This window comes from Ornithodoros turicata, chromosome 2, assembly GCF_037126465.1.
Source record: "Ornithodoros turicata isolate Travis chromosome 2, ASM3712646v1, whole genome shotgun sequence".
In the NCBI taxonomy this organism is placed as follows: domain Eukaryota; kingdom Metazoa; phylum Arthropoda; class Arachnida; order Ixodida; family Argasidae; genus Ornithodoros; species Ornithodoros turicata.
Genome location: NC_088202.1, coordinates 90,119,987 through 90,147,031, shown reverse-complemented (window position 1 = coordinate 90,147,031; position 27,045 = coordinate 90,119,987). Strand labels below are relative to the sequence as shown.

At 42.9% G+C, this 27,045-nt stretch overlaps 3 protein-coding genes and 1 long non-coding RNA gene across 4 annotated transcripts in view; 2 read left to right on the top strand and 2 right to left on the bottom strand.

Annotated features, from left to right (window-relative positions):
* Positions 1-390: 390 nt before the first annotated feature.
* On the top strand, positions 391-8,266 carry LOC135385746 (haloacid dehalogenase-like hydrolase domain-containing protein 2). Its single transcript, XM_064615236.1, has 6 exons — positions 391-620; positions 1,045-1,253; positions 3,988-4,072; positions 4,145-4,361; positions 5,969-6,032; positions 8,100-8,266. Exons 1-6 carry the CDS (start codon positions 520-522, stop codon positions 8,228-8,230), a joined length of 807 nt encoding a protein of 268 aa, XP_064471306.1. The 5' UTR covers positions 391-519; the 3' UTR covers positions 8,231-8,266.
* On the bottom strand, positions 5,960-8,172 carry LOC135385748 (uncharacterized). The gene is made up of 3 exons (XR_010420487.1): positions 8,114-8,172; positions 7,685-7,774; positions 5,960-6,042 (listed from the first exon to the last, which is right to left on the bottom strand). It is a non-coding gene; the product is annotated as an uncharacterized LOC135385748 (long non-coding RNA).
* Positions 8,267-13,635: 5,369 nt separating the features above from the next.
* On the top strand, positions 13,636-18,406 carry LOC135385745 (transcription initiation factor IIE subunit beta-like). Its single transcript, XM_064615234.1, has 6 exons — positions 13,636-14,065; positions 14,117-14,202; positions 14,278-14,385; positions 16,059-16,341; positions 17,510-17,625; positions 18,281-18,406. Exons 1-6 carry the CDS (start codon positions 13,924-13,926, stop codon positions 18,377-18,379), a joined length of 834 nt encoding a protein of 277 aa, XP_064471304.1. The 5' UTR covers positions 13,636-13,923; the 3' UTR covers positions 18,380-18,406.
* A 2,327-nt stretch (positions 18,407-20,733) lies between these two features.
* The window catches only part of LOC135385747 (uncharacterized), a 36,790-nt gene continuing 30,478 nt past the window's right edge, over positions 20,734-27,045 (bottom strand). Inside the window, exon 6 of the mRNA XM_064615237.1 lies at positions 20,734-26,999. Coding sequence (XP_064471307.1) covers positions 26,907-26,999 — 93 coding nt within the window. The 3' untranslated portion in view covers positions 20,734-26,906. The remainder of the gene's footprint in view (positions 27,000-27,045) is intronic.

Below are 27,045 nucleotides of genomic sequence, written 5' to 3'. Positions count from 1 at the left end.
TGGGGACTAAAAGAAACGTCACAGAAGCGGCATCTTTCGAGCTTACAGGAAATAAAGCTCACTTTACACGTTTCCTTTTCAGGTTACGTGCCGCCTTTATGTGGATTATTACACGCATGTCTACTATGCGTGTCCCCGAGTGAGTACACGCATATTAGACATGTGTAATATAGTCACATAAATGCGAATACGTAACCTGAAAAGAAAAAAAAAACACAAAGTTATCTTTATTTCCCGCATGCTTGAATGGTGCCGCCCACGCGCTTTGTATCACCGCGTCTCCTATAATGTTTCTTTCGGAACAGCTGCCGCACAGTTAGTGCCGTCGCTCCGACAGGGGTTTCGGTTTCATTGCGCGCTTTGCCAGCTTTGCGCTGGCTCCTCATGGGTCAACGTTTGCGCACGCGCTCTACGAACGGACGGTGCTCCGCGTGCATGCCGCTACCTACATCCGGTTGATCTCAACTGTCGTCTGCGTTCTCATGTAACGCACATAATTTCTGCAAATACTGTGCGGTAATGGCCCTCAGACGGCCTATAAAGGCTGTGCTTCTCGATTTGAGTGGTACGCTGCACATTGAAGATACAGTTGTGAAGGATGCAGTTCGGGCAGTGCAGAGGTGAAGATGTTCAGAGTTCTTCATTTCACAAAGTGTGAATATGGAGTGCAATACAATTACTTCCCGAATTGATTCAACTGCACGGATGGACCAGTTAGAAGAAGCACATTATTTTTTGCGCAAGCGAAGCTCGGAAGAGATCCCAGAAAAGAGAGACAGGCTTATTATACCAGTAGTTCAATATCCTTTTAGAATACAATTTACTTCTTATCATGCTTAGGAATATTACACTATCAGTACCAACAGAACACTAATCTCTTGATAAAATCATAACCCTAGTGCAGGGTACAAGAAGGCGTGAGGACACACACACAATGCACTTGTGTGACCAACCAGACCATGATTTAACTGCACGCACATAAACTTGATTCTCAGAACTACCATCACTGTTTCACAGGACTGATGCATGGGGCTTTTTTTGTAGGTTGCGAGAAGCAAACATCAAGATTCACTTCATTACAAACACAACGAAGGAGCCAAGGCATTTTCTGCACAAACGTCTGCGAAAGATGGGATTCCATTTAACGGAGGATGATATTACCTCCTCGCTCACTGCGGCCAAGTCCTATCTGCAGGCACGTAACTTAAGGCCTTTACTCATGGTGTCAGATGCAGCCATGGAAGAATTTCAAGGTACGCTACACACTTCTTGATTTCTAGGCATGGGGCAGCATGGTTCGTAGTGTCTACCATTGTTTTAAATGCTGCATACCATAACATCCATAGAATTGAACACTGAGGAAACTGATATGTCAATATGTGCAGTGTGAACATACGTATTACTAAATATAAATGTAAAAGAACTCTTCAGAGATCATCCGAAGACCTGTTAGCATTTTAAAACATTGGAATCTTTTTGGATTATTCTAAGGCCTTTGACAAGGGTTCCCCACAACAAGCTACTTCTGAAACTACACTGTATAGGTATTCCTTCTAATGTAATCCAGTGGATTCAGGCATATCTAAGCAATCGTAGGCAATTCGTAGACATAGATGGAACCCACTGAGAGGCTCTTGATGTAAGACCCGGAGTACCTCAGGGCTCTGTTTTAGGGCCACTGTTATTCCTGTTATACATTAATGACTTGCCGGAATTTCTGGGCCCCGATGTTTCGCTATGTGTGTTCACATACGATTGTATTCTGTTCAACGGATATCAACAGTACAGGACCAGGAAAATCTTAACTGCTTAAACTATCTAAAACTCTGGTGTCTTGAATGGGATATGGAGCTAAATCTTGAAAAAAAAAAAAAAAAAAAAAAACTGCTCACATGTGTATCACTGCTAAAAAGTGCCCTTCTACAGTACCACTATAATATTAGTGGCACTCCTTTAACTAAGGTGGTCCAATATAAATACCTTGGACTAACTATATCTGAAAACCTAACGTGGTCCGCACACATCGATCGCATATGTGGTGTGGCACGAAAAAAGTTGCATTTATTAAAACGGAAACTGAATTAGTCTACCAGGAACCTGAAGATTACCGCATATAAATCAATAATTCGTTCTACTTTGGAGAATGCCAGCATAATATGGGACCCTACTACTCAAAAGGACGTTCATAAACTAGAAAAAGTTAGACGCTAGATTCATTTTTAGCCGGTATGGAAGATATCAGTCCCCTTCACAAATGTTATCTGATGTTAAGTTGGAACCGCTAGCTCACTGAAGAAAATGCGCCAGACTGAAATTTATGTATGACCTTTACACTCATAGGTTAGGCATCAACCCCGCGCAATACATATGTAACTCACAAACTAGGCAGACAAGGTACAAACACAAAGATAGTTTATCGCCAATATATGCAAGAACAAGCAGATTCAAAAACTCATATTTTGTAAAAACAATTGAAGATTGGAACCAGATACCCCCTAGTGCATTCCATTCATCGCAAACTTTCTGTTCATATCTTGCACAAATGTGACCTATGCGTGATACGTATGTGCTGTGATATGTATGATATGAATGCTTCTTGCAACGTTTCTTTGTGTGCGCTCCTGCTAGGGCCGATCAAGGCCCACAGTATTGTATAAAAAAATAAATAAGTAAAACAGAAGTGGATTACTGTCTTTCACCAGGCAAGGAATAAACAATTCAGTAAGAATGATAATTGTAGAATCAGATATATTGAAAATTCAAGTTTGGCTTCAAATACCACTTTTACTGTTGTTCGTTCCTGTTTTGCTTCCTGTTTCTTTACCAGAAAACCCTGCTTTTGAAGCTGTACTAGATTATGTGTGGCGCAATTTTTAAAACATTACTTTTAACTATTATTTGAAATATATACCATTTTATTGGACCTAGAAATCATGCAGCTTTTACAAGTATAATTGTAAGATGGGACAGGATATACCACAGAACACACTGGTAGCTTTATTTTTTGAAGAGCAAACTTGAACTTGAATGTCGTGAGGAAATTTTATGCTTTGTTGCAGGTCATCATGGGTGTTGTCACAGCATACAGAAAAAAGTCTCAGCCCTTCTTCTCCCTCGCGAGGGAGAAAGCATGTCTCTGGCGGAGTGACAATAATGACCCCCAAATGACGTCTTTTGTGGTCATTTCCTCACACTATATCGGCTCGATCCTTATTCTGAAAACAGCAACGACACGAGCTCTCCAAAAGGAACGGATGTTGTCACTACACCAAACTTCTATTTTTGATAATTAAAAAGTTAATTATTCAAAATTAATTAGGACAGGACGTTGTTATTATGTGGCCATAATGTGGCACACTTGACCTAGAATGTGGGTCGGGAGCCTTTCTAATCCTAAGGGCCTAATTTCATTGCCCCCTCGTAGTTTTTTTTTTCCAGGGGCTGCAGAACATATTGGAAGCCATTTGAAAGGAAGTCTAAATTAGCTTGCCGCAATTATTAAGCGGTCGAACAAGCTGAAAATTCCTTTAACTTTAACTATTACTTTTTAAGTGTAATATACTGTAAGCTTGCATTTTCCATGGCTTGCACAAAGTTATGGTAAGAGAGGACAACAAATACCTTTCGTTAACTTTATTAACAGCGGGAAAGGCAACACGGAGAGTGCGCCTTTGCCTGAGGAATTTGCTTGCCGTGCCGCGGCCTCTGCCAAGCCAGCCCAGTTTTGGATAACCTCTCTTCAAGCCCATAACCAACAACAACTCCCAAGCAGTTTTTGTCACACGCTTGGTCTGTGCTGCTGTACCTAGAATGTATTGCCATTTATTGTAATTGCAAGGAAGGCATTTCTCTATTTTATGAAATTCTGTCCATAGTTAGCATGGACATCTTTTACATAATGCACCACAATTTTGCAACTCGAATGTAGTGCTCATTACACTATGACCGACACTGCCAACTATGATCAGCCACAATAAACTCTTTCAGATATCGACACAAATAACCCCAATGCCGTCGTGGTCGGGTTGGCGCCCAAAAAGTTTGACTTCAATCCTATGAACGAAGCATTCCGGTGAGCTAAAGAACCTCTCCAGTCATAATGAAAAGTTTACTTGACGCTATGTTTGGGCATGTGTTTCTACAGGCTTCTGTTAGATAAGGCTCAACTGATTGCCATACATAAGGCACGGTACTACAGAACCAAGACTGGCTTGGCCCTAGGTCCCGGGCCGTTTGTCACCGCTCTGGAGTATGCTACTGACAAAGTGGCGAAAGTGGTTGGGAAGCCTGAGAAGAGCTTCTTTGTGGAAGTGTTAAAACGTATAAAATGTGATCCCGAAGAGACTGTCATGGTGGGAGATGTGAGTGTCATATCAGTCAAGACCAAACAAATAGATATACAGCATAGATGGGATCTGACATTTTTGGGTTAAATGCCTCTCCTGGCTTATTTCGTTTCTCCCTGTCCAACGAGCGGTCCTCTGTTAGAGTGGACATGCACATTGATCAAACATTTATACCTCGTGATTTTTGTGACAAGCGGTACATCTTGTAATTATCATAGTTGTTCGCATGGTGTGCTTTTGCACTCAAATAATTACATGCGTGGAGATAGCTACAAAATAGTGCACATGATACAACACGATTGGTGATTGGAATTCGTGGAGAAATCGGGTTTAAGCAAATTGGTCCTAAATTGAATCGGGAAGGAATAATTGGGAGGAGTCAGGTTTGACCCAAAAAAGTCAGAACGTAAACCCAGACTAACTATGAGGACCATATTTCAATATGCTTCATGACCTTGGATTGCTCTAAAAGTTGTATGTGTTCAATGAACAAGCAGCTGTAGCTAATATGATTTTGCTCCACTCCACGTCAAGTGAGCGTCAAAATTTGTGTCCAGTTACAATTTCAAACTGGTACGGAGCACTGGAAGCATTGTTTGCTTGCAGCTAGCAAACTGAATTTCTTATTACACAGTTCACTGATGAAATTATTACAAATCGGATAATCCTAAGCATCGCTGCGCAGTTGTACATCACCAGCAATCACTGCAGTTCAACTGCTTTAGCACTTAAATTCATCCACCCATACCAACATCACTGCTGATGAATTAATGGACTGGTAAAATAATGAATTAATAATGAAACAGTTTCCCCTACATGATGTTAATAAATTTTATCTTAGAGTCCAGGTGAGGTTCTTGCTAGGGTTGAAGCAAATGCAGCTCAGTTACCATGTTATGTGCATCTTCATGTAATTGAGATATCATTTGTCGTGTTTAAACTCTTTTGTGTTGCACGTTGTTTTGAATGTGAGCTTTGAATCTAGGCTAGTTGGCAACTCATAATAGCAGAATACTGTGGGCTAACGAGACAGATGTATGCTTATTAGAGCCCAGGCAAACATATGTAGGGCTCATTCCTTGCCTGTGCTGTCATTGTGGGCTCACACTATTTTTCTGATTATTATTCTTTTCTTCTTTTTCTATCACCCCTGGCACAACATCCACAAAATATTTGTAAATAAATATGAGAGAACCACTGTCATGGCTAACTGAAGCTCAGTTGGTCAAGTGAGGAAAGCCCTACAGTACCGCTGTAGTGCGGGTGAACAAGAACCATTGTGACAGCAAAAGCGATAGGTAATTTGTGCCCGTTGCGTGATTTCATTGATGGAACAAATATGTCCTGTTCATGCAGTAGTTCACCCTCTTCATGTTGTGCTTACTGTAGGCCTTCCAGCAACGAGCTACAAACTTAGAAGGCAAGAAACAGAAAATGACGGCCTTCTTAAATGCCATCCTGTAGTTCATTGTAAATCCTGTATTGCTGCTTGGTTACACGACAAAAAGCATCACACCGTGTCAAACGGGGGAACCTGAATTATGTTTTTTTTAATGGGTACAGGTCTTAGCTTATGAATCCAGAAGACATTCCAACTTAACTTTTGTATCTTTTGCCCACAGGATGTACGTGATGATATTGATGGTGCACAGAAAGTTGGCATGCGAGGCATCTTGGTCATGACAGGTGAGTATGTCTGCAACACAAAAAAATGTAGAATATAGAAACAGAATGCAAGCAAGCTGGTGTAGGCTAAAAAATAAGGGTAATTCTGCACTGAATTGCCCCTGTTCCCGTATACTCCGACCCACTGTGACGTAAGTGTGACGTTCCTCTGCGAAGGAAGTTAGGTTTGTCGCGGAAAAACGTGGCAGATGTGTATTTTGAGTTTGGCCACTGAAGAGCACAGATATGGCACATTGAAATGGTGATCCACCAACGTTATCTTTTGGGTGCTTCAATCTTGACTCCTTTGAAGACGCAATTTCATTTCTCATTTTGGGCGAGATATACTCTTGAGTGGAAATGGGAATGGACAGAACACAATTACATGGTGCTTGCAGGGGGTAATCTGTAGAACATAGAAACAGAATGCAAGCAAGCTGGTGTAGGGAAAGTCTAGAGCCACAGACTGATTTCGAGATTATAGGCTTTTATTTGTCTGAAACTTGGGTGGAGATGCCACATGCAATATTCCATCCAGCAGAACGTCGTAGTTTTGGGATGAACAAGACTGAACCATGTTCTCATCCAGTTAACATTACCTACAACATCATGGCAGATGTTGCAAGGGTGTGCGACTGAGATAGAGCTGTCTTGTGACTGCTTTCAAGACGACGTGAAACGTAACGAAGAATTTTTTACTGTAATCGTTGGCACGAATGTCTGGCATAACTAAGGGGCTGACAGTGGCGTCACGACAGTGAATCCTCTGGCTACAAAATTCATTATAAATAATTGGCTGAAAATTTAACCGAAATATTTTGCACAGCGACACTGAACATCATAAGCAAACATGCAACAGTGCACCCTTGGAAGTCACTGGAGAGGCGTTTTAGCTTAGCTCAATTGGTAAGAGCCCTGGACTGGTAGTCTAGAAGATGTGGGTTCGAGTCCTACAGCAGGCTATCCTTTTCAGTGACTTCCTTCTTTCATCATTAATTTCCCAGGCACTTGAGGCTTTGTATGTATTTGTCCTTTCTATACATGTGTTCCAGCCTCAGAACATCAATTCCAATCCTGTTCAACAGTGCCTTGTTAGCTTATGTTCGGTGTGGGCTGTCGCTTTGAAGTGATTAAGCAGTGATTCTCAAATTTCCACTTCTTCACTGCATATGCTTCTTGAGAGTCAGCTTCAGTTATGCACCCCAGAGATCGCTGTGATGTCGCCTACTTTTGGAGAATCCGTAATTATGAGGTTTTACAGGTTCTGTAAAAAATCCCTCAAAGCACATGATGTTCAGATGGCATATAATATATTGTATAAAGTAAACAAATAAAGTAAACATCATTTTTTGTAGTCTGTAGCGATACTCAAGTACTGAAGATGAGAGTTATTTTTAGTAGTTTGATGCTAGTACATAGCTTTACTCCATTCCTGGAAGCTGTTTCCACAAAATAGAAGAAGCAACACAGAAATTCTGAATAAATCAGTACAGCTTTACACAGATTCCTAACTATAAACACACAAATTTAATTGGAGCTCCATGTGGCTTTGTTATATGTAAAATTAACCTCTGAAATGATACAGGCTTAAAGGGGCAGTGAGGGCCTCCCCTCATGTTCTGTAATAAGTAAAATGAGCTCCTCTGAAAGAAGTAAGAGCGCAGGTGACCTACAGTGCGGTACTTCGTGATGTGAGTAATACCCTTGGCAGGTTGATCATGTGACGTAGAGAGGCGCAGCGGAAGCGGGTACAAGCACATGTGCTGAGAAGAAAGAAGAAAGGCACATAAGGAAGTGCCAACATCACACAAGGAGATTGGGTATTCAATCTGAGTCTGCATTCTCCGAGTGTTTTTGTACAGCGAAAATATTTTGCTTGGTGGCTCCTTATGGGCAACTTGACATATACCTAACGGAACAGTGTTCCCAGCATCTTTTGCATATTTGCATTTTCTCAAAACACCTTTCGAAGCAATTCTGCAAAAAAGTTAAAAGTATATCTCGTGCAAAAAAGATACTTATATTTATTCTCCATTGCTGTGTTCTACTGTGTTGCATATTACACTGATCTAGTATTTTCCTTGCCAGGAAAGTACATGTACCTGGATGAACTGAAGATTTCCCCAAGACCATGGGCAACTGCTTCTTCAGTACTTGAAGCTGTTGATATGATACTGAATGAAGATAAGCAGCCAAAATCTACTGTCCCTCTACCGTGAACAAGATAGCTGAATAAATTTTGCTACAAACTTGTACAGGAAGAGGAATGTTTGTGCTTTTGTGAAGGGCAGGCAATGCAAGAATATCTCCTCATGGTGTCTCACCACAGCACTGTGGTGGTGCTACGACGCCGACCCCTACTTGGATCAGTACAACCTTCATTTGTACGGACTACTGCGTTTAAAACAAAAACTGACCTGCAAAACTGTTTGATGTATACCTCGCTTGTCCAATCTCATTCGCTGACAAAGTGAACCCCAACCCCAGAAGAGCCATTATGTCTGTTCAGGTTGACCGTGGGAACCCTCAAAAGTAACGAGAGACGAGCTGAAGAACACAGCACAGCAGACAAGGACACACTCGAACTAACAACAGTTGTTCATTCAAGCGTTCTCCCTGTGTGGCATGTTATGTTCTCGTTCTTCGCCTCCGGCTGTGCCTGAAAACCAACGAGCCCAACTTTCTATGCTAAGGCCCTCAACTGTTGTTGCCCCGAAAACAATCAACCTGACATTGACCTCATTACCATAGGAGTGGCTCGTCCCACTTCATCTTGCACTTCTGTCACATTATGACTTAACAGTGCTTTAGCAAACTGAAATTCCTCAAACGTTGATTGCTTATTTTTTGGCAACTGGCAGTGATTATGATTGGCGCAGCTAGTCTCATGGGTGCAATGTAACAGATGAGTGTGAATAATGTGCCACTTTGTTGGATGTTCCTTGAAGAGTCGGAAATGGCAGAGAGTTAATGTTAGTCAATGTTGGTGTGGTTCACAGCGGTCAGGGGACACAACGCTCGAGTTTGCCTTAGCAGCAGGCATAACATTGACCTCTGCGCATGTGCTGTAAACGTATTTTTATTAGCGATATATTAATTTTCGCGAATTTCGCGTCCGCTAAGAAATCACGTTTTACTTGCTTTTAAGTTTTACTTGCGAACACAGTTCGACATTTATCATGCAAAAAGGAAACAGCCCTGAAATAGCGAATTTAAATACTCGCGAATAACTTCGCAGATGACTGAATGTGCGATTCGCGAAAACTAATACATCGCGAATAAAAATATGTTTACAGTATCTACTGATAATAAACATTGCCAGCATTGGAGGTCATAACTTGTTCAGCATATCTTTCAGTCACTGGCTTCGTTCGATCAGTTGGTAGTGTTTCTGCATATCGATACCAAGTTTGTGGGTTCGATCCTAGCTGTGGGTGCCGCCAGCTTAGTAGCAGGGTACAAGTTGCTTAGACACACAGTCTTCCAAGAGGGATGCTAAATACGGTATGCTGTGTGCCAAAATTTTGAAGTGCTTAAGGAACCCTCAGTTGGGCAAGATTAATCAACAGACAGTGTGTCACTCAATGAACACTATGGCATTGCTCATGATTATAGTTGTCCCGCGACGTAAAGCCACAAATTATCGTGTCTTTGAATCCTTGAGCGTGTCTCGCAACCACAAAGAGGGTGCTGTAGAGTTGTGAGACCAGAGTTAAAAAGACTGATTTTGGTAGAAAGCATCAAAGGTTTTGGGGGTTATGCGCTTGAGAAACATGGAAAATGTCATCTCTGCAGCTAGGCTATGTTGTGACTCGCCGTACTACAAGGTTCCATGCACAGGTTTTTATTGTGCGAGTAAAGGGGACTAGCAAGTTATGAGTGACCCAGAGCCGTTCCGAGGGGGGGTGAGAGTAGGGGCAGCTGCCCGAGCGTCTTACCCGGAGGGGGTGCTCGATGACAAGAGTGACTAAAGTCACTGGAACAGGGGAAAGTTCCACAATTATTTTCCCTCTCATGTCGCTCCTGTGAACCAAGTATGGCGACCAGAGCATGGGCTTGATTGCGTACGTACGGCGGCGGCATTATGTTGATCTTGAAAAGTTCTGCAATCGCCAGATGTGCTCAAGCTGGCCCATGCTACGGCCACCATAGTTGGTCCAAAGATGCAGAGACTGGCAAAGAAAAAACGATTATGATACCTTACCCGTACCAGTGACTTTAGGAGTCACGGGAGCTGATAAAATTGGGCAGTAAAGTAAGACGAGCCAAAAGAATTTTTGCTGTAGAACTTATATTTGTATTTCCCTTTTGTTTTCAGTTATAATTTTTCTGCAGATGAGCTTTGATGCGCACAACATTTCTGGACAGAATGAAACACTTGTCATTTCTACATAGGGAAAGATGAAGACTATATGTGTAATTTCTATGCCTATAATTATTTCTGGCTATTGTGCAATCTTTAGACGGTGCTTCTTGGGGGTGGCTTTAGAGCCATCCTGCCCCAGGCAGAAGTTTGGCTGGGGATTGGCTCTGGAATGACCTATTCTTCCTGCTGGCTGGCTAGACCTTGAAAATTCAAACAACGGTATTGTGGCTTCGTGACATACTCATATAACACGTGATGCATAAATTACATAGCCAGTGACATCAGTTTCTGCCGTGTTTGTCTAAAAGAGCTGGGCTCCAGTAGCCTATCAACTCTTGCTGTCCAAACTCAGGCGATGTAATAAACAAATTTCATCGAGAAGGACTATACGCTTCGTGCAAAGCGTCCGCCGCGCGACGGAAAAACCTGGAGGCAGCCATAGGAACTAGATCTGTGAGTCCGCTCGGTTCTTGAGGGCTATTCGTACACTTTCAATCATCACCTTGCTTGTGTGACGCCGCGCCTGAATTGATAGCCACTAAAAGTAATTCCGTGCCGCACAAACTGTTGCGTCTTTGGGTGCACAAATACGTACGAGAATGCCGGCTGTAGAAAAAAAATAGTCCCTGGTCATGTGGGCAGAAAACTGGTCCCGCAGGCTCCTGGGAGCCCAAAAATACAGGGGCGTGGTTGCAGATAACGGATAAAACACATAACAGCCGACCGAGAATTACCATTCGCTCTCCCCATTTGTTGAAAAAGGAGGCATAGGAACATTTTCATCTGTTAATAGATGATAAAATCTGCACGCCATTCAATGAGTAACATAAAAGCAACATCATTCGCTGCACTAGTTCGCTAGCGATATTGTTCATTGGATGCTGGTATTTTTCTACTGTTGGTCAGGTACGAATTTTGAGTTTATAAAATTGAGCTTGGATGTAAAAGAAAGAAAGAAAAAAAAGGGGACACGAGTTTTACAGTTGTCCCCTGCATCTTTTCCGTGTTGATGTTTATGGACAATAAAAGCCGTCGCCCTCTCATTCATTGGCTTTACAACTCCGCTTCTGCTGAAGATACAGTTCATCGACACAAAGTATGACAGAACAACTGTAAAACCTGTCTGACCAACAATAGGAAACACTAGCATTTAGCTGAATTGGGAACTGCATCCAACGACCCCCCTCGTACAGCGAGTGTGAGGTTGGAGCCAGGCTAGTGAGCTCAGCGTAAAGCGTTTGTGTGTTTTATTGTATTGGTACGAGTACAGAAGGTAACATGCCTCTTTGCTTACTCCTCTGTAATCCATCCTGTTATAAAAGAACGCGTGTACCATTTTTCCGACATATCTGCAAGAAATCGCATTGTCTGTACTCCACAAAACAGGAACAGAAGGAACAGACGCAATGCGCCCAATACAACCGGTGCAGCGAATGTAATCGCTTTTATTGCTCATTAACATCAATGTTAATTAAAAAAACCTATGTCTCCCAATTTTAGCAAACCAGGAGGGCGAATGATAGCACTTGGTCGGCTAGGATCCGTTTCATGGGCACTCCAGAACGACTGCTGTATTTTTGGGCGCACGTAACACCGCGGGACAATTATTTCCGCCCACGCAACCAGGAACTATATTTTTTTCGGGACCTGAGAATGCCCCACAGGGTACAATGTTCTACAGTTTCCCGCCAAATACACACAAAGTGGACAGGAGAAGAAGATGGGTGTCAGCTGTCAAACGTACGTGTCACAAAATAAGGTACTCCGTGGACAACGTAGATATATGGGCTTGTTGGTACATGATGCCACTGCAACGCGCCGAAAAACAAAGACACAGCTGAAGCTAGACAGAACACAAGGCGCAACTTCCAACACGTCTTTACTACACAGAAACACAAACAAGGATCCGAAGCACTGCTCTTCGCAAAGACCACTATGAATAAGATTTCATCGTTTCGAAGAGCAGTGCTTCGGATCCTTGTTTGTGTTTCTGTGTAGTAAAGACGTATTGGAAGTAGCGCTGTGTGCTCTGTCTAACTTCAGCTGTGTCTTTGTTTTTCGGCACGTTGCAGTGGTACTCCGTGGATTCTATCTGTCTTTTTCTATGCCAATGATCCAAATTGGCTGCCGTAATCAGACCGTATATCGTTCGTGTTGCGTTCAGTGATGTTATGATGGCAAGTTTGCTGAAAAACGTATAAAAGAAAACACACACAAGTGCGACGCGCACGAAGAAAAACCAAAAGAATTGTAATAACGCTGACACGCCTGCTTCTGCCTGGTCTACAAGTCATATCTTGTTGATCACTGAGGACCGAAAGTAGTCGTTCAGAGTTTAAAGGGATTGAAATCCACAAAGTTATACAACCGCTTCACATATTATCAATTTTCATGACGCCCGCCACATACACTTTTGACTGGTTTCGATGTCGGACGACTCACACAAAAAGTTTGCTTTCCCACCACTACGTGGCCGCGGAGAGCACCACCTTTAGTGTGTGCACGAGGCGTATTCAAGGGGCTATTCCTTCTTGCATAGCCTCCTATATACTACTGTAGTATATAGGAGGCTATGACTTCAATGTTCGGAGATTTCATTTTTGGAAGATTATTATCTTTTTTTACACATGTGTATTTATTTGCGGGACTATGTTGCGGACTTGCCATATCAGTCCCGATGTAACTGTGAAAAAAAAAAAAAAAATTACCATGAATTAAATTTATCTTGAATCTATCTTGAATTTCTTCAGAAGCTTGAAGCCTTCTGAAGAACTCTTTAAACGTGATGGTGCTGCTCGTTCGATTTAATTTTGAGGAGTAATTTTCTGAAACGGCTATTTCAGAGAATTCCTCCTCTAAAATAGCAAAATATGTCAGACAAATTCCAGCTATGCTCCTGACTGCAGCAACCCGCTTCAAGGACGCTGCGCTGATGTGATCGTGTAATGCTAATGTGGTAAATTTCAATGAGCATGATTTCATAAAAACAACTTGCATAAGAATACACTTGCCAACGCGACATAAAACCGCCGCGAACGATATGATACGTACCCATAGAGATCAGTGTACGTACCACGGGGATACAACGAACATGAAAGTCGCTTTTCAAGAAAAAAATTTCCCGCGTATTGTTCATAATGAACAGCAATAAATCAATCAACTTTCGAACTTCCTCTTCCTCTGCCTGTGATGTCGCAGCCGTCGCAATGCCGTCACGGCATTGGCCATTGGCAGCACGTGATTGGCAGTGGCCGCCAGACAAGCCAGACAGACGTCGGATTGTAGCTCATTGTAGCCATGTGCGATGTTTGTGGTCTGTGCGGGGAAAGCAGCGGGTTGACTTTGCTTGGTGCATACTGTCACATACTGTTTAGTTTTTAAAGATGAACACATCAAGCTCACTTTGAAACGTTACTGTTCGTGCGTAAAACGAAATACAATAAGCATATCCCCTGCATTAAGGACACGTAGTGCATTGTAACGCTTGTACGTGCATTGAACAATCTAGCAGGATACTTTTGTAGAACCAAACCTAAGGTAATCGAGATGGATCCAGCTCTGCTCAAGGAAAGGGATGCTTTCAAAAAGAGGGCAATGGCCACACCTGTGGTCGAAGCTCGGAAACGAGAGAGTTCAAGTAGTGCCTCAGCTCCACTGAAGAAAAAGGCGAAGCCACCGAAGCCAAAAGGTAACGCAGAGACTGATTCGTTGTCACATTACTGAAATAAAACTTTTGCAGCGTCCGAACCGTACAACTACAAAACGTCTTCAGGAAGTTCACAGTTCAACTTCAGTATCTTAGCAAAAATTGTTAAACATATGAAGGTACTTTGGTCAACACTTTTCAACTACCAAGGTGTCATTAGAGGCAACACATGAGGTTTATTTCTTATTTTGCAGCAGAGGCATCTAGATGGGGACACGCATCCACTTACATTAGATGAAATCCTCGACGAAACAAATCAGCTGGACGTGGGACCCAGACAGCGACACTGGTTGTCAACAGAAGTAAGTCTATTGGAAGTTCCACCAAGATTAACGTGTCTCACTCCATTATTCCTTAGTTTTGCCACGGGGACAAAATGCAAAACTTGACACTCAATTTGGAAATCTCCAAGTGCTGTCTGTGCATGACTTGCAAACACATGCTCCACGGTAGCCTACACATTCAGAGTATGGATTTGTAAAGGCGATGTTGTTCCCCTACATGAGTCCTGATTGACAGTGATCCCGAAGGGCTGGATGTGCTGGGGGGCTTCTCAACCCATAGCCACACTCCAGGAGTGTGTCGATAGAACTGAACCTGTTTCTGGTGGCGTGCGTTCGTAGCAGGGTGACTTTGTCGTTGTCCGCAGATCACCCCACCCCATTCAGATGCGGAGCAGTGAAAACAGTGAAGACAACCGCGTCGTAAACGCACGAGGTGAGCAAGGACAACACGTGCTGTTGATGGGGTACATAACACGGCAGTGGTTGGCGACACGTGACAACGTCGAGGCGCAGGAAAGTGGCATGGTGTCACAAATCATGCCATGGTGTCGGCTGCCGCGACGTACCACAACCGGTAGGCAAGCGTGAGGCTCTGATGTTGCGGCCGGCAAGAGAGGGGCGCTATGTTACAAGGAAGATCTGGTCCATGAATGGCGGTGCTCACAAAGCAGTGGTGTTGCCTGTGTGCAGATGGGTTGTGCTTCGTGGTATGGCGTGAATGGTGCAAAGGTCACCTTGCCCTAAGTTCAGGAAGTTGTCGCAAAATGTGCCCAGGTCGAGGCACGCGGATGAGCGGGTTTGAAGTGAGTTGAGCTGTCTGGTAGGCACGGCGATGATACTGAGACCGATAAGGGAGCGACGAGCTCGAACGGTTGTTGCAGGTCTGTAACTGTCGGGTCATTGTGTGGGCATAGGGCGTCGTTGAGTTGGATGGCTTCCAGGGTTCGATGCTCGGCAATATGCTGTCGAAGCTGGTGTGAAATTTGGAACAGCGATGGTAGGAGGCCAAACTGTTCACCGGACTGTGGTGTTAGTTGGATGGGTCACCAAAATGAAGAGGAAATTCTGTTCCCCTACATGAGTCCTGATTGATGGTGATGGAATGACCATCCAACCATGAAAGTGCCCGATATGCTGGGGAGCTTCTCAACCTGTGGCCTCACTCCAGGACTGCATCGATAGAACTGAACATGCTTCTGGTGGCACATGTTTGCAAGGAGAACTCAATGCCCACTTAAGGAAAGGAACATGTGTTATGCAGTGTTTTATCTGTTCCCCTCCTGTATTTAGCACTGTGAAACAACTACGGTTACGAGAAATTTTGAGATAGAGAGAGAATAGCAGGAAAGACAGAGGGATGGAGGGTTTACTTTACCACCTAAGATGAGCTCCACAGCAGCTGTGCTGACATTTGACTACAAAACTTCCTGGGAAACCCATAGTAGACATTAGTGAGTGATGGGGTCAGCTCAGCCTTAGCATGAAGTGTGGAGCCTGTATCCACTTGACACTGTTAGTTGTTACTCCTGCAATTAGCATTTTTGGCACATATTCGTTTTTAGTAAAGGTACGGTTGCATTTGTGCTCCTCGTTACTATGCTGGTTTTGTCTGGCAGAAATGTTCTGGGTGGCATCAGACTTGCAGCCTTTTTCTATTAATTTAGACATCAAATTCATTGGCTGTTTGACAGGCACTGCAGAACAATCCAAAGGTGCAAGTAACACCCGAAGGGACATACATATTTAAGCCTGCATACAACTTGAGGGACCGCAAGAGCTTGCTGCGTCTGCTAGACAAACATGACCAACGAGGCCTTGGGGGCATCCTCCTGGAAGACATTCAAGAGTCTCTGCCAAATGCAGAGAAACACCTCAAAGTCCTTGGAGACAGCATAATCTACGTAACACGTCCCATTGACAAGAAGAAGGTGCTCTTCTATAACGACAAGTCACTGTGCTTCAGTGTTGACGAAGGTGATGTATCGCGGTTTATTAAAATACGAGAGAACCGAATCATCGCCTGAAACTCTTAAGAACATCCATTCTTAACTCTATGAAACTCTTAAGGTGCACGTAGAACAAAGTACTGAAGCAAGTTCGTCATTTCAATACAGCTTAAAGGTGCCTGAAGCTTCAGTCTCCTTTGGCATTAGATTTTAAAAGAGCGTTGACGACCCCTCAAACATAAGTTTTATGCCTAGTTATGTGAATATACTACAACCTTCAGGAACAGTCAGGAAAAATATTTCCTTTAGGAAGCTCGCATTTCGTAGAAAAATCTGTTTACAAGAACGTGTGCAGTGGCCACTATCTCCCCCAGCTCCTTCTGGCATGTTGCGATGTCAGATAACCCAAGCACTCTTGTTGGTTGCCGAGAATCATCTGCTAGGGCGAGAGAGCAAGGCGACTGCTCTGTGTCAGACGTGGTATGGGTGGTGCCAAATACAACTGCAAAACGGAAGGAAGGATAAAGAGGGCGCATGCCAAGTACTTGGCAGCTGAGGGAAGGAGCTTTTCTGACATGCGAGATTGAAAGCTCGCTTGCGCACCAGGATTGCGCGCTGCACTTGTACTGTTTTGTACGGATTCACATCTCAGGGCTTGTAATCAGGAGCAAAGTTTTTTTTTTTTTTTTGTATCCATTTTGCAAAGAGGGACCAGCCGTAATCGATGTGCTGAACCTATCAGTTTCTAGATGATCAGCAGCCAACAAGTGTATGAAAAATAACAGCTGATATTATCCATGCTTCACAGGGTTATGCAGTACTTTCTCGTGTTAATTTCAAACACAGTCAAAATAACGCGGCCGTATAAAACTTGTAGGTGGAAGACAATACCACTCACATAACGCAAATACAGAGTTTTTAGAATATGCAGATTTTGCAGAAATATGATCAGCGGTATCGCTTTATTAAAAGCTGAAATCACTCAACCCTAGCTAGCCTATAATGCCTTGGTCATCATGTGTATACGAACAATTACAGAAACAATGCGACGGACAAAAATACCTCCTTCAACACATATAACATGCTGATGGATTTTTGGCTTGGGGCCCCGTTCCATCAGTTGTGTACAGGAATTTGAGTACAGAGTTTTCATTGCCATGGTTTTTGAAAGCGTTTCACGTATATGCACTTTCCAGAATTTCAAAAGTTGTGGAGGAGTGTGGCAGTGGATGGAATTGATGACAACAAAATTGAGGAGTACCTTCAGAAACAAGGAATCACTTCTATGCAGGACATAGGTGTCAAGAAAGTGGTACGTAAAGCATGCTTAGAGCTGATGCCTCTGTTCAAAAGAAAATGCTACTCTACCTCGTAATTTGACCTTAAAGGACTATGGAAATGGCATCATATCAGGGGCAACCACATACAGTATTCTTGTAGAGCAAGCTATTATCACAGTGCAGCTTAATTTGTGCTATAAATAGGCAGCATGGCAAAAGAGGTTTTCAAATATGGGAGAGAGAAGCCACTGTGACGGTGTACAGGGAGTGTTCTCTCATTCTCTGTGGCAAATTCACCTGCTACGGACAGGATGCAGTGCTATTTGCGAGCACACCCGAACACCTTGGTCGCACCAAACTGTGCACCGCCAGTGGTGGTGGCTGACCTTCGCATTACGGTCCTTCTGGTTGGTGCTGACAAGTTTTGTCTCATGGGTGCTTGAACCACGTGACGTCGTCAGCTGCGTAAACTAGGACCAACTACTTCCCTATGGCCTTCACCTTATCTCTGAGATATCTGAGAGTGGCCAGCACGCTCTCTATCCTTTCTTTACCTACTTTTTTTAGTTCTCAGCACATGACCCAATTTTCTCTAGCATTTTCCTTGAAATCTAAAAACAGTTTTAGTGCACACTGCAGAAAATTGTGATTTTATGTCTAGGTATTAATCCATGAATTACGTTGCAGAATCCAATGCAGAAGAGAAAAAAGTCAACAAAAGCAAAAAATTTCAAGAAGCACAACGACCACATGAGCGACATTCTTCAAGACTACTCCGATAAATAGAATAAATTTGCATTTTAATATGTTTCATTCTTTGGGTAGTTGACGACAGTTCTGAACTGGGGTAGTTGGTACGCAGTAAGACTAAACATCGTAACAGCGCACGAGGCAAGGACGAAGGGAGAACGGAAACATGAGATTCGCTGCACTCGCAACCTGACAAGATTTAATTTCACATGACACATGTTTATAAAGGTAATACAAATTACTACTCTCCACTTCTTCCTGTAGATAACAAGGCTAAGGAAGCGATGATAAACATTCAGTCTCTTCTGGCAGCAATAAGATAGATGGCGTGCTGATACAGTTATCTGCAGCTCTTTGTATACAGTAGGCTTCTAAAATTTCTCTTCTTGTTTATGTGCTTGCTTTGTGTAAAATTGTTGTATTTCCAAAGATGGGATTACATCCACATTTTCTACAGTGCATTGCTAAATGTCCAGATGGGGGTACCTTTTAAGGCTGCCGAGTGCTCGCGTAGTCTGATGTTTATGCATCTTCCTGTTTGCCCAATATATTGTTTTCCGCAATGGAAAGGAATGTTATAGACTACATTTTTGGTGCATGAGACCCACTTGTTTCTACGAGCCACTTTGCAGACGCTCTCGCTTGCTTGAGACTGGTTGATACTACGGCACTAGCGCTATAGGAACGCCATACCTCTGTGCTATTTTCTTTGTGTTGTGGGAGATGGCATGGACGTACGAAATAACCACAGGCTTTCCATTATGTCTTCTTTCTGACTGCCTGACATATTCTTGATGATCTTCTCCCCTATTTCAGCTAGGAGGTTATAGGGATAGCCCACCTCTGTGAGTTTCTTAACCTGTTGTGCAAATCTGTCTTCTGTGCTGTAGTCATAAAATATTCAGCAATGCCTCTTTTAATCAGTTTAGAGTGCGAAGATAGAAGAGGAAGTGGCTTTTTCCCTGATCTAGGATGGTAAGACCAGCAGACTTTTCCTCTTTCTAGGTGGATGAACAGGTCTAAATATTGTAAGGTGTTTTGCTTGGGGGACTCAATGTGAATTGCAGGCCACCACCTTCATTGTGGAAAAGGTTTACAATAGTCTTCAGACATGTGGGTCTGACATGGAGTTGCAGCTGCCTTATAGAAAATAAGATTATCATCTACATACCGAAAAATGCTAAACCCTCCAGACAACTCTAGAGCCGCATTGAGTTTTACATTGCAAGCCCCAAGATAGATGTCACCGAGTATAGGTGCCACTCTAGAGCCTGCTATCTTGGGGCTTGCGATGTAAAACTCAATGAGGCTCCAGAGTTGTCTGGAGGGTTTAGCATTTTTTGGTATGTAGATGATTATCTTATTTTCTATAAGGCAGCTGCAACTCCATGTCAGACCCACATGTCTGAAGACTCTATTGTAAACCTTTTCCACAATGAAGGTGGTGGCCTGCAATTCACATTATGAGTCCCCCAAGCAAAACACCTTACAATATTTAGACCTGTCCATCCATCCAGAAAGAGTCTGCTGGTCTTACCATCCTAGATCAGTGAAAAAGCCACTTCCTTTTTTATCTTCGCGCTCGAAACTGATTAAAAGAGGCATTGCTGGATAGAAGACAGCTTTGCACAACAGGTTAAGAAACTCGCAGAGGCGGGCTATCCCCATGACCTCCTAGCTGAAATAGGAGAGAAGATTATCAAGAATATGTCAGGCAGTCAGAAAGAATCCTTAGAAAGAAGACATAATGGAAAGCCTGTGGTTATTCCGTACGTCCATGCCATCTCCCACACCATAAAGAAAACAGCCCAGAGGTTTGGCGTTCCTATAGCGCTATCGGCTCCAAACAAGTTAGTGCATCTGTGCCGTAGTGTCAACCAGCCTCAAGTAAGTGAGAACGCCTCTCCGGTCTCATGCACCAACAATGTAGTCTATAACATTCCTTTTGATTGCAGAAAACAATATATTGGGCAAACGGGAAGATGCATAAACATCAGGCTATGCGAGGACTAGGTACCCCATCTGGACATTTTGCGATGCACTGTAGAAAATGCGGATGTAATCCCATCTTTGGGAGTACAACAATTTCACACAAAGCAAACACACAAACAGGAAGAAAGTTTAGGAGCCTACTGTATACAAAGAGCTGCAGACAGCTATTTTATTGGGGCCAGAAGAGACTGAATGTTTGTCATCACTTCCTTATCCATGTTATCTACAGGAAGAAGTGGAGAGAAGGAATTTGTATTACCTTTATAAACATGTGTCACGTGAAATTAAAACTTCTCAAGTTGCGAGTGCAGCGAAATCTTATGTCTCCGTTTTCCCTTCGTCCTTGTCTTGTGCGCTGCTACAGTCATTCTTTGGAGTTGAGTAACAAACACCTTCAGTTTGATACAAAGTTGATTTATTCGTGGTAAAAAAGCCACGCAGGTAAAGAGTATACAATCAGCATGTTTGCATAAGCACTTGGATAAGTAAGCATTATAAAAATATATTCTCTGATGTGTAAAAATGACATGCATGTCCACAACATGACAAACTTTGGGTGTTTGTTCTACCAATACAGTTGAACAGGCTGTGCAATCCTCAAGCTTTCAATTTCCCTAGTTACAGTGTTCACTACTTCGTGATTACCTCTGTCAAAGCAGTGTCACACAGCATGTCCAGCTATCAGGTTTCACCTTCAAGTTCAGCCGACAGCCATGTAGGACATTCTCTCTCCACGAAAAAGTCAACAAAGAGGAGTAGCCGGGTAATGGCCACATTTTTATTTTTGCTAATTGAAACTCTGAGTAGGCAGGGACCTATTGGTAGATATACCTATGGTAGAAACAAAGCCTTATCAGAGTGGCAGTTCTAAAAGAGCACTTCCCTAGTTCCCAGCACTAGTTTGACTCAGTAAAACAGTATTTGCAGCATTCAAATGCCTGTGCTAATTTCCTCAATAAATGCACTTACTCTGATTTTGTATGGAGGCAGCATAGGAATAAGAACCTGGTGTGACCAGTCTCTCAAGCTTGATGTGTAAATTGTGCTTTTGTCTTTCTGGGCACAGATTAGCTCAGAAAATGTAGCCCAGCTTCAATCCACACTCATACCATCAGTTGCATATGTATTTGTGATGTGGTAGGACATCAAATGTAAAAGCACAGCCCCGGACGTGCTGATATGCAGCCTTGAAATGGCAAAATGACATCCAATAATCTGAGTAATTTAACGCGAGTAGAGAACGTACATATAGCGCATGAATTGGAATGCAGCACTATACAAGGTAAAAATAAACTTTACTTTTGTTTCTGCACTTCCTTGAATGTCTACATAATCCCAAACTCCACAAAAGGACTTCTCATTCGGTTTTGCCGATGCAAGAGAGGCGCCATTTCCGTGTGGATCATGACATCATCCCTCAATGCAAGTTGCCTGGCGTACGGCCTTCCGAAGCAAGGTAGCCGGCTCAGTCAGGGTCAGCTGGACTGCAAGGCACGTTTTCTAGCATTTCATAACTTTTCAGTGCGCAAAGAAAATTAGACTTAACTCTGACAATTTCTCTCTGGGCGTTCCCCTTGTTCAATTTTCTTGCGTTGCGGTCCGTTCAGCCGTGTAAGCGCTAGCAGTGTCAGTCGCGTCAAGCATTGCAGTCGCGACTGATCAGGTTTAACCCATGAACATGTTGTAGATCGATTAAAATCCTTATAGAATTCTGTCATGTATATCAAATATTCCGTCAAAACACACGATTCTGAGGGAAACAGCAGGTTCCACGAAACATGGCCAACTCCACAAAGTTACACAGATTCGAGGAAAGCTAGGGGCTCTATCCATGGCCAGCAATATTTGAGTTATGTCACCCATAGTTTGAGAATTGTTCTTTCTAGCCACGATAGAATGTAGTGATGCCATCCCAGAACTTAAAAGTTTAGATTAAGCTGGAAAACACTGCTTTCTCCAAAACTCAACCGTTCCAAGCTGCATCACGACAGCAGGAAGCACGGAAACAACTAACATTTACCTTCAACCTGTTACTGCACAAATACCTGCATCACAATCATACTATGCCATAAACGTGTTCAAACATTCAAGATGTCACTGAGTAGCAAAACTGTTCATGCTCGTGACATGATGATCTGGCATAGGTTTCCAAGGAGATCGGTAAAGCCCCTAGGTTTCCGTGGTCGAAAATTTGTTTTTCCGCGACCTAGACTTTACAAATCCGGGGCTATTTCTGCGGCTTTGTAACTGAACTGCGTTCGTGCGACATTTGAAGCTTGATATGTGCTCGTCGATGATCAACCGATTTCTTGCATGCTCGGCAGAAAAGAACCCCTTCATCTTCATAGAACCCTGCGGACTTGTACCCCTAGAAACCGAGCTGGTTGCGCCGCATGTACATCCGCGAGAAATGCACTATGCGTATGATTGGCTCACAATCATTATGTGACACACATTGTTCGAGAGAGTTTGAGTAGCTTCGGGAGTTTCGCAGTTTCACAACATTGCACAATCGAAATGCAATCCCCTGTGCTGCCTGCACGCACGTTTCGTAGGGAGTGGTGGCGACTAAAAACCTGTTCCGCGAAAAACCCTAAGTTCCGCGAAATTTCGCAGAAAGCTAGGGGCTTTAGTGATCGGTGAAACAACAAAAACTGTGCCCACAGTATCACCAGGAAGCTTACACAGTGCAAGCAGTCCAGGTGGCATGCACAGTTATAGTGCTCTTGACGCAGCACAGGTGCAGTACACACACACACATTAAGAGAAAGTTAATAACTGTTCTAAAACTTTGGTATGCACTTGCATGTCAAAGCTACAACATTCCAAATGGCTGATGTCTACAGATTCAAATTTGACTGGGCAGCAACACACAGGCAGACGCTGTCTCTGTCCTTACAGCAGTCGACACTTGTGCCACATAGTCAAAATCCACTAGGCAAAAAACATGTCTATCCTTTGAACAGCGAAACTAGAACATTGCAAGTATCAACCTAAATAGAACATGGAGTGTACACGGTATTTACAAATAAAATACAACTATGTCAATATGGTCCACAGCAATATACATTACATATTGGTTTATTGCTAATGTGAGTCTAGTTCTCCTATAAAAGCCACGTCACAGTGGGCTATGGTAGAAGATATAGAATTCGAGTCATCATAACATGATGTGCTGAGTGACTAGAATACTGCAACCTGCATTCACTTTCTGAATGCAGCAAGACGGCTGTCCTCAACAGAACAGATTTATTACAAGGACCAAAAAGTTAATGCATAGAAACAGTACATTATTCTGAAAGCTTGTAGCTTCAACGCTTCAGATGCTACATAATAGTGCTGTAATACACTGGGTAGTCTTTTAGCAATCAAATTTCAGAAACTGTGTCACAAGGTGGGTTTTGTGGACACCCCCATCTAGCAACACTGATCTGACTCAATGGGCCATCTATTCAGAATGCACCCAACAGTGCTCGAACCTCTTTCGTTCTAACACACTGTCCATTTGAATTTTGTGATACAAAACATCCATCGTCAAACATGCATGGTTGCCAAATGCCAGGCATTCACGCTAACCAGCTGAAATTGGAAGTTTTTGCACACAGCAGCAACAGAAAGGTGGCTTTCACTTTCTGGTCATGCTAATCACACCAGATACAAACAATGTGATTCTGGAGAAGACGACAGAGAGAGAGAAAGGTAAGCGGGGCACATACGTTCCTGCATGTTCAAACAATTTAAATTAAATTGCTCTAGAATTGTAGTTATTTCTGGAAGTGGAATAAATTAGTAATCTACTTCAACTGTGACTCCTTAATTTACTGCCATGTGGCACTTGCCCAAAAAATGCTACTGTGCTACTCTCAGCGGACATCTGCTGGCACTGAGCCGGCAAAATAGTATGAATTTTGGGAATTAGTATGAAAAATGTACAGAATTGGGAGCTTATGCACAAAGGCCACTGCTACGTGGTGGGACACAAAAACTGATCGGATTTCACTTTACAGCCCTTTTAATCTTTGTGATATGGTGCATGCACAGTGCTCATGCCGTGGAGGTCCCAAAAGTATTTCCATCACATTTGATTCACACAGGGAAGTTACTTCTAATTTCACGACACTATCAAATAGTTACTGACAGCTACTCATACTTTCACGCAGCATCTCCATTTCTCGTTGTTTACGTCGTATCTTCATTTGGCACATCCCATTTTTGAGCATTACGCATACAATGAAAGCGAAGCTCATGACAATGGTTTTAAAAAAAATCACAAAGTAGAAAAAGTCACGCAAAAAGAAAAAAAGTTCACTGCTTGCCTTTGGCCTAGATATTTAACCCACTTCTTCCAAAACAAAATTGCTGCTGTGTGCATTTCCATAAAATGATCTATAGTAGAACTCATCTACATGAAATGATGCCAATTCTTGTAAAATCTCTTAATCAAGAGGATTTTTGAATCAAATGAATTACACTAAACAGCAAAAATTTTAGAGGGCCTTACTGTCCGATAAGGGCTTGAATCTATGCTCAGTTCTATGGTTGATGGACCATTCAATAAAAGTGTGTCTGGGGTACATGAAGCAGTGCACATCAGTGCACTTACACTTAAAGGCGCACTAAAATGCAAAAACAAGTTTACTTCAAATTACGTTACGCACTATGTTAATTTCGTAGTTATCATAATTCAAAGCTTTAATTCCGTTACGCCAGCTACAATCAAAATTATACCGGTATCTTTCTTGCTTCGGCACTAAGCAGTGAATGAAGCTTCAGCTCCTGTATCGGTGTTTTTAGTCCATGCTGCGCGTGCCACGCCATGCAGCAGTCTCGGTGGAAAACATAGTACGCGTTGCGAAGCCGACTGGCGTCGCTGTCCGAAGGACATGAAGTAAATGTTGTCAGTGGGACATTCGCGAGAACTGCTGTGGGCTACAATTCAGTGAATCGGTATTGAAAAATGCAGCAGTGCACATCACACCGCGCATATACGGAACACTACGATCGGACCCGTTCCAAATCCACCGGCCCACGATAGGTATGCGCGCGATTCTCCTGCTGTCTCATTGGATGCCGCCAATCTTTGCCACCTGCGGGTCCCATTCGCTGCCGCCAAAGACGGCTCTGTTTTCATTGTGTTTTTCTTCTAAATTGTAGCATTGTATGAACTAATTTTGTTTGAACTGTACGAATTGAAACACAGACTTTCATTTGAGAGCAAGTAGTTTTTGCATTTTAGTGCCCCTTTAAGCTTGAGATTCAGTTACTGGTTGTCATCAGAAAAGTAGTGCTTCCTATTGCTGTCAAATTCTGATGAATCGCCAAAATCGTCGTAAAAAATTGTCACAATCTGATGAAAATGAATCGTACCGTTATCACGGATGGGAAGCTAGTTAGTACGAGGTTGATGATGTGCTGGTGTATCAAACATTGGCTACTGAACATTGCCACATATTGGCTGCGTGTAGCATCTCCGCAAGAAACACTCGTAGGGGGGTTGCGTCCTGCGGCAATGTACCAGGCAGTCCTTTTCCAAGGATATTGGGAACCCCCAACAAGATCATCAATTCATTTCTCGCAACCTGTTCTCCAAGCATTTATCCAAGCTAATCTGTGATCAATAATCCAACTTTTTCTCAAGTATTAGCAGCAGTGTAATACGTTTGGAAGCTTGTAGCAAAATGTAAAACATACGAGGCATTTTATAAACAGCTGAAATATCTCTGTGTCTTCTGCTCTGTCAATCATTCTAATGTCAATAATAATTTTGGGATTCCTAAACTGAAATATAAAAAGTGTGAGATGGCTTCTATCGTGTCGCTGTACACGCTGGTACAAGCTGGTGTATCGTGTTGCTGTACAAGGAGGAAGACATCTGCACAACCTGTCCCCCCCAACTAAAACCCCTAAACACGCATTTCATTCACAATGCAACTACACAGGAAAGTGTGGCAATTGTGTTGCATTTTGGTCCATCTTCAATCTGGACCATTATCCTAAATGTGTTCCAACACCCTGTGCTTCAGAGCTTAGGAGATCGCAGTTGGTCGATATAAATGCACGAACAAATGTAACCTCATTAGAAGGGTCCTTGAGGGTGTCCCCTAGGAGCTACACAAGGGTGCTCATGCCCATACATGGCCTGTATGGCACTGCTTCCATGTTGTGTCTAACTTGGTAAGTTGGGTGTCACACAAATGTCATGGTTTATGCTGTGAATGCTATGCCTTATTTACTATGTGCCCTATGTGACACACAAATGCATTACCTTCCAGAGAAAAGACACTGTAGAGGTACCAAGGACCTCCTCTTTAGAAATTACAGCACCATATGTAGCTAGGTGCTGCCCTCTTGTAACATGTGTGTGGTATATAACGCAAGTTACGCACGTCGCTCGATATCGTGAAGCATATTACCATATCATGAGCCACAGGCAGCATGTGACAAATGCCTGCAAAGTTTCAGGATATCGAGAAGTTCAACATTGGGCTCCAGGTGATAAGGCAAGATGGAAGTGTAGAACAGTAGGAAGACTCGATGGTTCCCTTAGCTGGAAGACGCTGGCTACTGATGATCATACCTTGGTCTCTGTAAGGAGAACTGTACCCTGATGTGCGACAGCTTCTTTGTAAGCAGGGGGAGGTTCTTCTTCTATGCTTGCAGGGTTCTGAAGATAACAAAAATGTTAAGACTGTTTAACCAGCAGAAATAGA